This window comes from Rhopalosiphum padi, chromosome 2 (genome assembly GCF_020882245.1).
Source record: "Rhopalosiphum padi isolate XX-2018 chromosome 2, ASM2088224v1, whole genome shotgun sequence".
Taxonomy (NCBI): Eukaryota; Metazoa; Arthropoda; class Insecta; order Hemiptera; family Aphididae; genus Rhopalosiphum; species Rhopalosiphum padi.
The window spans coordinates 74,550,812-74,567,265 of NC_083598.1; the positions used below are offsets into that span (position 1 = coordinate 74,550,812).

Below are 16,454 nucleotides of genomic sequence, written 5' to 3' on the forward strand. Positions count from 1 at the left end.
AAGAATCCAATAAACACTTAAATAAATTTAATAAAAGTATATATAAAAATAACTTCGGGTGCGGAAATCTTACACGCCGACGGGTCGCGGCCAAATGCGTTTAATATTTTATCGGACTCGAGGCGGCGGCTTGTCCTGCGCCGCGCGGACCGTTACAGAAATCCGCTTAAACTGCGTTTTAAAATCAGCTAAATTATTCAGACCGGCTTTTAAACTGTCAACTTTCGGCGCTCTCGCACACACACGATTATGCGCTCCCCTTTTTGTGCAAACACTATTATATATAATATATATATATATATGTATGTATATAGATATATAATATAATATGTACACGGCGCGTTATATGGCCAATAGTGCAGATAGCGATTTTCACGTCTGTCAGTTGTGTCATCAGTTTGTCGACGCAATGGCCAACATAGAAATATCGTACATTATGTATATAATAATATATACTCTATACAGAGTGGACCCAACCACTTTGCCATATACCGAAAATCACGATTTTCTATACATTTCGGAGCTGGTATATGGTTTTCGATTATTCATACATAGTGCACTTTACCGCAGCTTTATTATTATTTATGTAAAATAGATTTTATACCGATTTTTTATTCGTATAATAGTTACCTCTAGTTGTAAAAGTTTACTGCGTAGACAGTCTTTACTATATAATATACCGATATACCATATTTATTAATATAACTGCGTGTTTTATGTTATAATATTATTAATTGTACTTACCGGAAATCAGAATTCGTTCAATATGACGTGATAAAAATAAAAATTCTGTTCAGTAGGCGAACTTAGACATTGTCCAATTATTGAGTTGAGCCAAAATATATCTTATGTGGTATATATAGTGTAATATGGTGACTCTATAATATACATACTAATAATTTGTAATTTTTACACCGCAATTATACAAAATAATAATATAAATGTACATAGGTACAATGAGTATTTTCGATGAACGGTGTATATATTATGACGTGATTTTAATGTTGACTTTTTGTGGTTTTCGCAGACGTCACATGATGGAGGAACGGGAAGCTCAAAGGCAGATGGCCACGAAAATGATGCAGTCCATGATGGACGACCGAGACGGTGGCGTGCGTCTGGGCGCGCTGCAGGGCCTACAGGCCTGGTCTCCGGCAGCGATGTCACCCGGCGGCGGCGGACCCGGAGGCGTCGGTGGCTCCCCGGTGGCGCCCCAGCCGCCACCAGGACACTTTACCCTGTCACAGGCTCCGGTCGCTTCGCCCATGTGCTGAACGGGCCTTGGACTGCGTGCGGCGGTTTTGATTTTTCGTCGTCGTCGCGATCACGTGTACTCAGATTCCTAAGTCCTCGCGACACGCTCCGTACTAATATAATAATATATTAAATAAGATTGTCTTTTAATGAAATCTATACCTGTATATATATATATATATATATATTTATATATGGACTTTGTGGTGTGCGCTACTAATGCGCGTGTACCGATCAACGGTAGTACCGATATTGGGTTGAGTGATGAATACAAATATTTATATGTTAAATAATGTTTTACGTGCAAGCGTGTGATAGTAATTATTAGTCATTTTATCATAATATATATCTATTAATATATAATATATCGTGTACAGAGATTCGTATTTTCATGCCATTTTTTGTGATGATTATAATATATGCGTCGTATATTACACAAAAATATTATACGTGAGGTTCAGATCCGCGGGCGCAATATCTCATGAAATACAATGCATTTTTAGAAAAAAATCTGTTATGATTATCGTACAGAAATATATAAAATAGTTAGTTCTTCTGTTACGGGAAACCCAAAACAGATTTAAATAAAAAATAAATCATTCTGTTTTTAAAGATATCATAAAAAAAAGTCACTCATTAATACGTAAATTGCATACAGTCGTTGCGCGTCTAACGAAATGGTCATCTGCCCTTATACGAGTAATACATAGCTAAACCATGATGTACCTATAACTACATTTAATACACATATATACATAATAATCACAATATTATGGTTTAAGCAGAGCGCGGTGTATCCACGTGATTCAGTAAATGTATAGGTATATATTATAACATCGTGTCGATTAATTGTATTATTATTATTGTGTACTGTACGACACACACTTTATAGTCATCATTTATAGATATAATGTCGTATGATAACATGTATATATCGTTCTCTTTTCGTACGCACAATGCCCACGCCATTATACCTATTTGTGTATTTTTAATTTAAACACTATTAAAACTTTTAAAGCGTTAAATTATCATATTTTATCTCATATATATTTATTTTTTTTGACGTTTCTCACGTGTATATAAAATATACCTATTATTAGTAGTACCTATGTAGTAGTGGTAGTATTTATAACTTATGAATATACAAGTGGGTTTTGTAAGTTTAAAAATCTTCAATCAACTATATATTTTCGGCGAAATTGTTGGTGGTTGGTGTGGAAAAAAGCGTGATAGTTTACAAAATATGCACATTTCGGAAAATTAGGCACCATTATCGATTTTTCAAAAGTTTTGTATTAAAAACACGGCTCTTAAAGGAGGTTAAGCGACCAGCGCCAATCCCGAATATACATGTATCATTCAGACAGTTATTCCAAACAATTTCGAGGCACTCTGTACTACAAGAGATGAGCAAATAGTTATTTATTAATTAAGTATTCAAATCGTATGTTATTTAGTTAACATTTTATTCAAATAATGTCCTATACTCCGCCATGACAGACGCATGAGATAATAATGATAGTAAATGTAATAGTGTTATGTATGTTGGTGTACATGCGATCGAGAATTTTTCGATTCATATATTATCAAATATCGTTATAAAATAATTATTATTCTGTACAAGTAGCTGTATGAAATTAAAACATATTACACAAAAATGTACGTATCACTCATTATCACGATAATAAGGTACTTTATAATATACTATTTTGTATTTATAAATACGAAACAATATTATTATTTATATAAATTGTAAATTTTTATTTGTAATTTGTACGAGTGCAATGTTAGATATTATTATATATAGTTATATTATGTATAGCGAGTAAAAGAGGCATTACGCATATTATAAAGGTATATTACATGTTTCGTTTTATTTATTATATGAATTTCATTTTCGTTTTTAAGGCATTTCCTCACTGTAAATATAAATATAAATCATGTATATATAGATGATAAATACATACACTTGTATGTATAGATATAAGTTTAGATACGCAATAAATGGACGAAAAAAAAATCATCATTTCAATATTGTTATAACTATAATTACTCGTCATTTTCTATTGGACCAGATCATTGTATGTTTTTGTTTGAATAATAATAATAATATAAATTTAATTATATTATCGTATCATAGTAATAATAATATAGTATATATTATGTAATATCGCTTGATTATTATACATTAAGTACACAATATTATATACCTATACATACGTAGATATTAATGACTTGTAATAATAATCATCATCGATGAAACGCGAGTAAATTGTATTTTATGTATGCAGCCATATTAAAATATTATATTTGAAGTGGTGCAGTGTTTCGTTTTTCGTTTTAAAGTTATTAAGTAGGTATATATATTATAGATATTATAGCTTTAGTCATGTTTTATTATATTATTATAATTTATATACATTTAGGTATGTGCTGTATCTATACATTTCGAGCTGAATATGTCATTTTATTAGTATATTATGGTACTATTATTACATATTTATAATATTGTTGTAAATGTTACATAACTACTTTTTTTTATTTTATAAAAGACCGTCGCGCATATATATTGATTTATACATTTTTATCGTCTCGGAATACTATATATATTATATATATATCATATAACAATAATTGTGCTTAATAAACTATATATATACATATAATACATATGTATAATGTATATATTCATATATAACATTCAAAGTTTTTTTTTAGATATCACGCGGGTAAACTATATATAGTATGACAATATACAAATTAAAAGTTCAATATTACGAATACTTAAATTTCGTTTTATACTTTATTATTTACGATCATCAATATAAATTATATTAAGTGTATAACGCCAACATAAACAATCAGCAATAACTAATATGTTTGCAATTAACAAATTGATATATATCGATTAACAATCGAGGTAAAGATTATAATTTTATACATTCTACGAGATTAAAAATATTTCAATGGTCCGATTTTAAATAAATAAAGTCTCCAAACACAACTTTAGCTAAATTTTCGAACGAATTGGTGAGTTGTAGAGATAAAGTAAACAAGGCGAAGAGTGAAGTTAGTGTGTAGAGATTTTGTTTACATGCCAACTTCACTCTTCGCCTTGTCACTGACCTGAAGTCTCTTTAGCTGATATCCCTATATCCATCCTTTGATTCAGTATAGTAACTATAGGATTAACGTTTTACCGGCGTCTCACTTGAGCACCACATATAGGAAAAAAAAAGTCGACTTAAATGCATATCTCCAGTTACTTAAAAAATTAATATCTAATACACATACTAAACTTAACATCAAATTTCTCATTTACAAATGCTTGATTGAACCGATGCAGACTTATGGCCTCAAACTCTGGGGTAATTCAAACATTTTAAAAAAAAACCTACGCTCAATCACCAATACCCCTTCTTATATTTCCAATTCGCTCTTCAATAAGATCTAAAAATAAAACTATTCATGAAGGAACTAAAACTTAATATAAATTCATTTTTTAATAAACTTCTTTCTGACCACTAAAATCTTATTTAGCCACTCATGCAATACCTGCAAATCCTACACGACCTTTGAAAATAAATTGGTGTAGTGACCTTTTTAATTATAATAACCAACAGAAACGGCAGAAATAGAAAAACAAATTTAAAAAAAAATATATAAAGATATTATTCCTTCACATTTTTCATGATAATATATTTTTCCTATATCACATATTTTTATTGTGCTAGAACACAGATTGTATATTATTTTCTACTAAAAATGTAAAAAAAAAATTGAACACAGAATTAAAAATATATTTATTTTTATATTCTAACATAATAATAACCATCATATTAATGTTTTTATTGGTTTTAGAATATAAGTAAATGAAAAAAAAAAATAAAAATATTAACTACTACCTAATAATTATTGTCTATAGTATGTATAATATTACGATCCTGCCCTTATCGAAAATTGTAGCCGAACGTTAAAGTCTCTTTGATACACGACTATATTTTATTGGAATAGTTTTAAAACGAATACAATATAAAAAAAACATAACGATATAATTACTTAATATTGTAAGTTAACCCTGAACTACGTGTATTATAAGTTACAACGACATTAATTATAATCGTACAAAACGTTTATAATATAGTTTTTAATTATTGCGAGAGCCATGAGACCAGTTGCAGAACATAAAAAACAGGATGATTCTTTATAACACATTAGTATACTATAGGACAACTGAGCAGATACACTACTATACATAAATAAAATTAACAGAGTTATACCTTTTTAAAACTAGAATTGTTTTATATTATATTTATTATATTGTAAATACCCACATGACGCAACTTATTAACATATAATATTTATATATAATATAAAAGATCGAGTTAATAGCATAGTATATAAGTATAATATATACAAAAAATTCATCGAATATCAGCTCAGATATTCGTCGACGGACGAGACAAAAAATGAAAATAAAAAACGGTCCGATATCGTAGTTTAACGAATCGAATGATTTTCAGTTAGTCTTTAGGCGCAACGCTGATGGATCGATAAATCATCATCATCCGTCACGATAAATACAATATATAGTATAGGTAATACATATATTATGTAAATATATAGAAACCGTATACACGGTAGTAAGTGGGTACCTATATCGTAAATACATACTTAATATTATAATATACAATATTATATGGCGACTTAAACTTTAAAACGAGTATATTTGTTTTTACGGTTTTTTTTTTTTAAATTTTAATTCTTCGAAATTTTTTAATCCTCTGCTCGACAGGCGGGCAGCAAGGCATGGCGTCGCGATAATACGTCGTGACAACGACCACCATCGAGTGTTATTAATATTATAATATTATTTTATATTTAACACGGTATTTTCAACGACGAGGACGTTCGATTCGGTTTGAGTGAATAATAATAATACATTATCGTTGAACGATTACACGCACACGGGAGCTGAGCTGCAGCAGTCGTCTACAATACGAGTACGACGGATTTAGCCACCCGTCATATTAATATATAGTGTGCCAGAAGATTATCGTATTATAATAATATGCAGAGTGGTCGTTTACAGGGCGTTCAAATGTTTCGGACACGGATACATCGCCGTGACCAATATACGATTTACGTTTCGTGAAAACCGTTCGACGGAGAACACTCTGTATACTTGCTCGCTCCGTATCTATAATTATTCCGTATACCTATAGTCGTTCCTTATGTCAAATATTATATTATTATAAACAACGAGCAGCTATATATATATATAATAATATGGGTACGACGATGCCGCCGGTGTTACGCGCGGTTGGTGGACTCGGTTAATCACGGAGGTGGCGGAGGCTGTTATTGTTTCCTGACGATCCGACGTGCAACAGGTCTCCGGCGGAAAATAATTAATATCGAATAGTTTTATTATTCATAACTATAATGCCTATAACGAGGAGGTCCTCATGCGGAGCCGTACGCATTTGAAAATCAAACGTTTATATAACGCGTAATATACAATCATATTTTTATCGCTTAATATACCGGTGAATGACAAAAATTATTATTTATATTTATATATTATATACTTGTGACAACATTGTCTGCCATCGAAATAATAAGCGTTCACCAAAGCGTCTAGCCATTTTTAATAATATCTGAATATATTATAACCATTGACCGTAACGTATTATAATGCATAATATAATATGACCGGTCGAGACAGAAGTACTTTGGTGGTCGCGTGATGCAGTGGTGTATACCTATTGAGTATACATTTGCTGCACCAATACAATAGTATTATACTGTATCATACACACGCGCGCATAAAAGTGCCGTATGCATGTAAATATAGTGTACGATTATTATTATATACATACGACGATACAATGCCATCACATTATCACTAAATTATATTATTATTTATTATATAACAAGTGTGTTTATATAAACCGTATGTATGATATATACATTATACACTATTATAATAGAGGTAGCGGCGGCGAACAGAAAGAGATGAGAAACCAAAGAGTGGTAGCCGCGCGCGCCGACAGTTTTACGACGGCGTTGCGTGGCGTCTACGCCGTCATAAAATGATAAAATAAAAGTAGAGAAAATATAACACATACGTTTGGAGTAGGGGTGACGACGAATTAGAGATTGACCGGCAGTAAAGAAAAAAAAAAAATCATACAACCGTCTCACGGTGTGTGTGTGTGTGTGTGTGTGTATAGGTACTTACTTACGGATTACGACGTTTATATGATGGTATCAGAGTTCGAAGGGAATGAAATAAAAATAATCAGTGACCAGCGAAGTATCCGCGCGTGGTAGACGCGGTTATAACTATCCGATTCACTTAAAGTACAATTATTTACAATTTATCGTTTCGTCCAGTATTGGTTGTGTTGTTATTTGGTCGCATTATCTCGGTAGATATGTTTGGAACCGGGTTAGAGTTTAAGAAGTGTCAAAGTTTATAGATAAACGTTGAGCGAGTAAAACATTTTAAACATTTTATCAGTAGTAATAATAATTGATGACCATTTGACCGTCACTTTAACCGCACGACGACAAGTTTGACTAAATTTACAGTAACACCGTAATACCATCACATTATTATTGGAATTTTAAAAATATATCCATAGCGTTTAACCAATTAAAATACTTTAAAATTTTAACTTAACGCGTCAAATAATCGACGACAGTACGACACGAATACACGATGTGTAAAAACCTCTTTATTATTGTTAATACAACCAAATGTTGCATTAAAAATGTTGTGATGATTATATTTATTAAATAATAGATTATGATAATAATTATAACTATAAATAATTTTGTCTCTGTTTCTTTGTATCTTTGCTTCTGATAACGCTTTGTAATTTAAATGTATACCTATTTTGATTTGTTAATTATACAAAAGAACTCAGCCTGTTACGGGCTATATATATTAAAAAAAACACATAATAAATAAATAAATGCAAATACGGAATTTTTGCAGATTTGTTTATAGATTATACTGGTCTGTGTATATCCACTGTGGTATTTTCGTATATTTTACCATTCGTGATAACCAGTAAGTATGCATTTTTAAAATCTAAAACGAACTAAAATCGTTGGTACGTATGTGTGAATAAATACATAAATGTCAAATATAGTCTATTGTTAGTACACAATATTTCAAAATATGATTATGTTTAGTACCGGAGCAACAGCTGTCCATTGTTCAATAATAATATAATTGCATATAAAACACGAAAAGTCGATCACAAACCTGAGCCTTACGAAGAAAAAACAATTATATGCAAATCCTAATCCTCGTGCAGATACACAGTGTAGTATATAATGTATGTACTGCAGACGGGCCTTAATACAGATAACAATAATACGATATAGATTAGGCTATTTTTATACAAGTAATCCATAAAAACATAATTGTTGTGTTTTCTACTGCTCTAATGTGTTGTTGTTTTCGTTCATATATATATACTATACCAGCAATGCGATCAGCAGCTAAGATCGAACACGGTAGCTATTAAATCGTTCTACCACCCTATATATATATATATTTATAAATAACTGCCGCACCCGTTGTTTTCGTCTGATACGGTTTTTTACTCAAATTTAATATAATACGTTTTAATACTATAATGTATTTGTATTATTATTGTTATCTCCACGGAATTACGCCCCCGCGACAGCAACAGCAGCAGTGTACGATTAGTCGGAATACGAGACGCGTCGAACACTGATAATAATATTATATTATACGTTTATACACGGGTCACGTAAATTTATTAATATTATGGTGTCTCATATTGACCCTTTTGCGTTTATTGTACTATTCCATCGCGTGAAATATGATATAGGTACTTATTGGCTATTGATGACGATTTTCAAACTCCGAACGAATGTGCAGGTCTACATGATTTGTCACCAATCTATTTTTAGTTTTTAAAAATGTATTGACAACAACATCTACAATTTCAGATTTTTAATAACATTCCGACATTTCTGCAGTACTGCAATGGAGAATATTTATATTTTAAATCTTCGAAAATGTTTCCTATCCCAAACACCAATGCGACAGGTAGACGGTAGTTAGCATTAGAACGTAAAATAGTATGCTGGTTCGTGCTGGTGAATCCGATTTGTTCTCTTAATAATTTTTTTTTAATTTATATTTTTTGTATTATATGTTTATGGCACCGGACGCCGATCATCATTAGTACAGAAAAATATAGTACTTATTTAATAGTTATCAACACTAAAGCAGTCTTAGATCACAGTACCTATACTATCACAGTATTGCATAATATTTGACCTATTACACTGATTTATAAACAGTTTGTTAATAATTATTGTTAATGTCTAGATATAACTTATGTTTCAAAAAAAAAAAAAAATATATATATTATAAAAAATACATATTTTACAAATTTTAAACACAGTATTATATATATAAAGTAAATATATTATTCGATGTAATCCCAGATATTATTTTATTTAGGTGTATTTGGCTTTAACGAATGATGATTCAGTATTAATCACTTGACGCTTTAAAAGGACATTGGAAATGTCGCTAATTAAAAAACACAGCAAAATGATTTAAATCGTTTAACACAACCCAATAGGATCACAGCGAACAATCGAGTGACTGAAAATTCTATTAAAAACACGGTGTACATAGAATGGTTTTGCTTTGTATTTTTCAATTTTCTCACAAGACAAACGCAGAATAACAGGAAATCACTTTACAGGGAAACCCTATAATTACAATGTTATATATAATATATTTCATGTATATTATATAGTTATTCGTTCTGCTATATCTTCATTCTTTATTCGGTATTATAATAATGATTAATTATGAAATATAATTATATGATATTATATTATTATATGTACGAATAATCCCATGACCATTTTTTTACCTTTCTTAACTGTAATATCGACCATAATTGAATGAAAAATGTTTTACGATGAGTCAATGATCTAAACTATAATCGTGATTTTTAGATCAAAAACAGCTGAAAAATATATTATAAAAATTAATTATGATTACATACTCGTATTTTAGTCTTTCATCGATATTATTGCTAATCATGCTTTTCGAAATGAAATTTACCTGATAATGTTCTTTATTAATATAATCACTTTGTTTTATAATTGATAAAAACTTTTAACCATAAATGTATGCAAAAATAATTTATCCATATTATATTATAACAATTCACATTTCAAACGAAATAAATTGTTTATTCAATTACGTTAATTAACGTAATACGAGTAATCGTATACGGTAATATCGGTATAATGATATAATTTAATATGCGATTAATGATTATTATACTATTTTAATTTCGTTGAAATATCGTTTATCTTTTTATTCCAAAATTACCAAAAGTGTTAATTCATGTTTGCTCCCTAAGTGCCCTAAAATGTTTGTAAATTATTATGGGTATAGGTTCGTATTATTACAATAAAATACCATCACGTATTTCCATAATATGTTTTATCAAATGATACTTTAGTGACGTTATCTTGCCTATATATTATATCCATATTATCGTATACTTTAAAATTCATAAGGGTATATATTTTGTAATTGTATAAGAAAAAATGATAATTGTAATAATAAACGCGTGTTGAGCACGCGTAAAAAATACAGTTCATGATATAATAATGTATAATACCTATATTATAATATCATGATCATTCCAGTGGCGGCGCTTATGGGCGAACCTATTGTATAAATATGACTTTTTCACTTATAAAAGTGAGTTTTGAGGCCAGTCGCTGTTGTTGAGATATCAAATACGTTAATATTATTTAAAACGTCTATTTGTATGGATTTTAACATATTTTTCATAATTTGGTTTACTTTGCCGTTAAAACACCTATCGCTATGTATACCTACGAATGGCGATGACGACGAAGAAGACACTATAAAAAATTAAGGTTATCCAAACTTTCTGAGAGTTATTTCATAGTAATATCTGTGAAAATATAATATACAAAAGGATGTTTGAAATGTTTGAATTTAATAATGTTTACGTACTGTTAAGAAAAAATTATAAATAAATAATTGTTTAATAATTCATATAAAAACCAATGCAGCGTGCATATAATATTTTCGCTATAACAGTTATTACGATTTCTTTCTTCAATATCGCGATCACTGCGCAATGCTTAAATCGAATATAATCAAATAGTTGATTAAAATGTAATTAAACGCGCGTCTTTAATTCGATTATATATAAATATATAATAGTAATAATAATGACAGCGACGATCGCCACACGCGTTTCGTTGAAAGGAAATATCGGCAATATATTGATGTTCGGCTACATACACACACACACATACATAATATATTATATTATATACGTTTGATAATTGACTCTGTCACGATAGTTTAACACAACAGGCGTAACAGCTATATCGAGGGTGAGATGAATGTCCCACGAAACCTCGTGTACCGAGTTTATATACACTATATATATATTCCATACGATCGGGTAGAATTTGTGACGACCGATATATTATCTAACTCCGCTGTTGTATCGATTTTATACACAAAACCGAATTGTGCAAACCGACCGCAGCAGAAACTGCAATTAGAAGCATTACAGAAAACAGACCGACGACCGACGTATAATCGAATCAACGACTCGTCCAATTGCGCACATCGTATTATATATTTTAAGCTCTTCGAATTACGTCGTGGCTTTTATTTACTATTCCGACCATATTATTATATGCGTGCTATTGGAATGTCGTTTTGAATATACTCACTTTCTCTCTCTCTTTCTCTTCCTCTATTTCTCTCTGCCTATGTCTCTCTTTCTCTCTCCTTAGCAATTTTGTTTCAATATTATTTGATTGATTTGGAACATAGTTTGGAGAAAAACAAACAGTTAGATAATAATAGTAAGAACGTTTTAAAAATGTACGAGATAATACCAAGAACAAATGCCTCTCATATTATGCAGATTAAAAACGTGTTAAAAATATAAACAATACGCATAGTTGTATAAAGTTAAGCAACGATAAAGTAGGTATTTGAGATAAATATGATCAATATTCTACCTACTTTTTATTCCTTTAAATTAATAAAAAAAATAAATGTTAAATTTATTAAATTTTCAAACGCTAATTATATAATTATGAAATAATATAACTGCTGCTAAGGAAGTTATTGTATAAAATAAATAAATAATCATGTTGCGGCCAGTATATGCATGAACTATAAACCGTCATTGACTCAAATATAAGTCAAATGTTTATTTAAAAATGTGTAACTACGTAAAGAATTGTCATGTTGACACACCGATAACATCTCAATAATGCTTCAGATAGATGACCAATGACGATACACAAAATTGTACGAATTATAAAAAGATTGTAGATTATTTATTTCTACATGCAAAGCACTTATTAGTTATTACATAACAAATTACGTAAACAAATTGTATCTCTTTACTTCTTCAAAATAATAGACGGCGTAATATAATATAAGCTATTATACTGTCTGCCTTGTTAAATTTCATAATGGTTTCGATTGCTACAATGCATTCTTCTCCTTATAATATAATTAATGAAAGTTTTTTAGTTAAATATAAAAACCAGGAAAGTTAGGTTAAATACATTTTAACGTCACAGTATATTTCGAATGTCCTACAAATGAAAACAATTGTATACTATTTTAATGGCCGAAAAAGATCCATTAAAATAAGTCCCATGAAACGAAAGGCGATAAATGCCCCATCTTTAAATCTATTGCTCTTGGTTCATTAGATTGAATGACTCGATAAATACTCGTTAAAATTCGTAATTACGAATAAGATTCAATACAATTTTCGCATAACAATAATTTTCAATAAATTATCAAAAAATATAATACTTGAAATATATTTTTTATAACTGATATACCTTTCTAGTACTTACCTACCTATCTAAAAAAAGTAAAACTTTGAATCAATTAATAAACAAAGGATAAAATATAGGGTGACCATCACACACTTGGCGAATATTATATATAATAACGCTGTAATTAACAATAATAAAACTAAAATCGAACTATACTCGTCTCTCGAGTGTCGAGAGCAGCTTCCGACCCGGGTAAAGCAGGTAGCCCTTTCTCGACATTATAAGACCTTTTCCGAAACGGTTTCGAATAACTTCATTTTTTCAATTCGTATAGCTATATTTTTGTTATCAGGTTTTGAGAGTTTATAACACACGTAAGTTTCCGCAGATGTGCGTTGCCGAAAATCTCGCGTTGGAGCGTGGAAACTATTATATTACACACAGTACATACACACAGCCTACGAAAACAACACGACAATAATGGTTCAACGGCAGCGTAATACGGCAGTCGTAAACGTGTATGGGCTGTGGGGGATCGCGAATACCCTCCTGGCAATTATTCCATTATGTATGTATATATATTTGTAATATTACGCACAAACAATGTGACCCATATCGTCCGTCATATCTGCTGTTGCAGTATTCGAATATAATGCCAATAATAACGACAGCAGTAACAGTAATAATAAGTAATAACACGCGGTCCCATCGCCCCGTGTGTCCACCGGTGGTGGTGTGCAGTGAACAATCAAAACAACACATATTATATTATCGGTGCACGGACTTTTGAAACCCAATAGCCGTGCGAGTGTGCGACCCTTTCGACGACCAATATAAAAACATGACGCGAATGACGCGTTAAACTGTAATATACGCGCTTGTTGTTTTTATTATTATTATTATTATTTATATAACATCGTTGTCATGTGTTCCTGCGCTGCATAATGCATGACAATGGATCGGAAGTAATTGCATTTCCGTGTCGTTTGCAGCTCGACTGTGCATATAATAATTATTGTCGAGTTGATCAAAGTTTCATCTTTCCGTTTCCCGCGGCCATCCGTTGGTACCGTATTCTGTTGGTGCGCGCTTTTTAGTAGGCACACCAGATATCTGTTCGATTTCCGGCAAAATCGAAACGGCGTTAAAGTGTGATGATAATAACATCCGTACGTATATACTGTATAAGTATACGTATGGGGTACCGCTTAAATGCAATGTACGCATGTGATGGGAAACGAAAAGGTTTTCGGTGTCTTTTGAAAATATCAATTTAAAAAATAATAATAACACCGCCCACGTAATATCGAGTACTACCGAATTATATAATCCACTTTATACACTACACTCATTCATTGTGTACGCGCTGAATCGATTCGATTTCAGATCGGCGAGATTATACGATTTCGGTGTCGTTATATATATATATTTTTTAATACCACGCACTATATGTCCGTTCATGATCGTTATAAACGATAATTGGTATTGCGGGACCCGGTCGTTACAATTTATATTATATAGGTACATACACCGACTACCGGTATTTTGCCAAAAAAATATACCGCGTGCTACAGTCACCTTGTTCTGAAGTGGATCTCGTGTATACCTATGTAATAATAATTATTGTCACGATAGGACAGGAAGTCAATATAATATCGACAGACACAACATTTTATTGGGTAAATAGGTAGGTACTGCTATACATCCTTTAATCTTTGGAATTATTTTTTTTTATCTCTCCGTAATTATTGACACATATTATTTCTCGCCGAATTGGCAAGTGTAAAATAAAATATAACACGATATCCCGAGAATAACACAATGCACCGCGTATATTAAATGTGTTACATAAGATACAATTACACTATATAGGTACGTATACATTACATACATATACATACATATAAATAAATACGATGATGATATCTGCTATTGTTCGTCATGACGGGTTGTTATATAATAATATGTGATTTGATTACACTTTCGATTTCAGTCATCCGTTGCTGACATGTTCAGTATAAAATATGTTCTAACTATACACGGAATGATCCATTAAAATGAGGTAATTTAAGCAATTTAAAAAAACCTAAGCTATTAAAGTACTTTTTAAAACTTTCGGCAAAAATTCTTTAAAAAGCTCAAAATTAATAAAAAAAAAAAAAGATTTTTTTTCGGAATCTGTTGAAGATATATGAATTAATATGTTATTTTAATTTTTTCTATGAAAATTAAAAGTATTTAACATTAAAACTTTTAAAATTATAATATATAAGCCAAAGTATACGGTTTTTGTGGAAAACGCTAACGCATTACATGGAAACATAAAAAATCAAAAAAATCATCTTTCTTTAATAGAATCCTAAACTATTTCTTTTCAACAAAAAATAAAGGTGAGCAGGATTTAATCACTCATTCTACCCAAAAATAACTAAAACATGAAAATTAGTGTATAGGTAGCGATTAAAAGTTTTATAAAATCATTAAAATTTATATTATATTCGCAATAGCTGTTATTATCTGTATAATATATTTAAAGTGGTGGATGAATAACATTTATGTCGTCTAATCAGAAAATCAAAAAAATGTCATACTTATATATATATATACTGTCTATCATACAACTAGTGATATCCAAAACTTTTAGTGGTCGAAGAACAAATAAACAATACATGCTTACCATTCAAGTGGTCTTCACCGACATCGAAATGTTATGTTCTGCTGTCAGAGAAACAAGGAAAAAAACAAATTAAATACGCATACAAACATAGTATTAAACTATCAATGTTAATTATAAATAAAATATAATACATGAATGGAATAAAATATATATCTTTATTTATCATAGATATAATCTTTTGAATGGAATAAGTCAATTATTTTTATAAAGTATAATTTACTTTGCCTATGTATAGATAGAAGATATTACGTTACAAAGGTATAATAAAGACATTTTACAATTGTGGGTGGCCACTATTATAATAACTGTAACGGTGACTAGCTATACTTTAAAGCATATTTTAATGCATTTAAGTTTAAACGGTATTTTAATAGTCTTATTGAGAACCTGATGAGTTTTATAAAAAAAACCAAGTTATTTTACGTTATAGTTACATTCTAATTGAATATTTTATTTTCTGCTGTTTGCGGGTGGGTACAACATAATATAATATTATTAACATAATATTAATAATCTATACCGAATATGAAAAAACAACATGACGTTTAAAAATGAATAAAAATTTAAACTGCGTCACACTCATACATATTTATGTTATATTGTAGTTAAATTAATTATATATATTTCTTTCAATACGGTCCGCGTC

At 30.2% G+C, this 16,454-nt stretch overlaps 1 protein-coding gene across 1 annotated transcript in view; it reads left to right on the forward strand.

Annotated features, from left to right (window-relative positions):
- The window catches only part of LOC132921276 (T-cell leukemia homeobox protein 2-like), a 44,931-nt gene extending 40,979 nt beyond the window's left edge, over positions 1–3,952 (forward strand). Inside the window, exon 3 of the mRNA XM_060984206.1 lies at positions 1,028–3,952. Coding sequence (XP_060840189.1) covers positions 1,028–1,274 — 247 coding nt within the window. The 3' untranslated portion in view covers positions 1,275–3,952. The remainder of the gene's footprint in view (positions 1–1,027) is intronic.
- Positions 3,953–16,454: the final 12,502 nt, after the last annotated feature.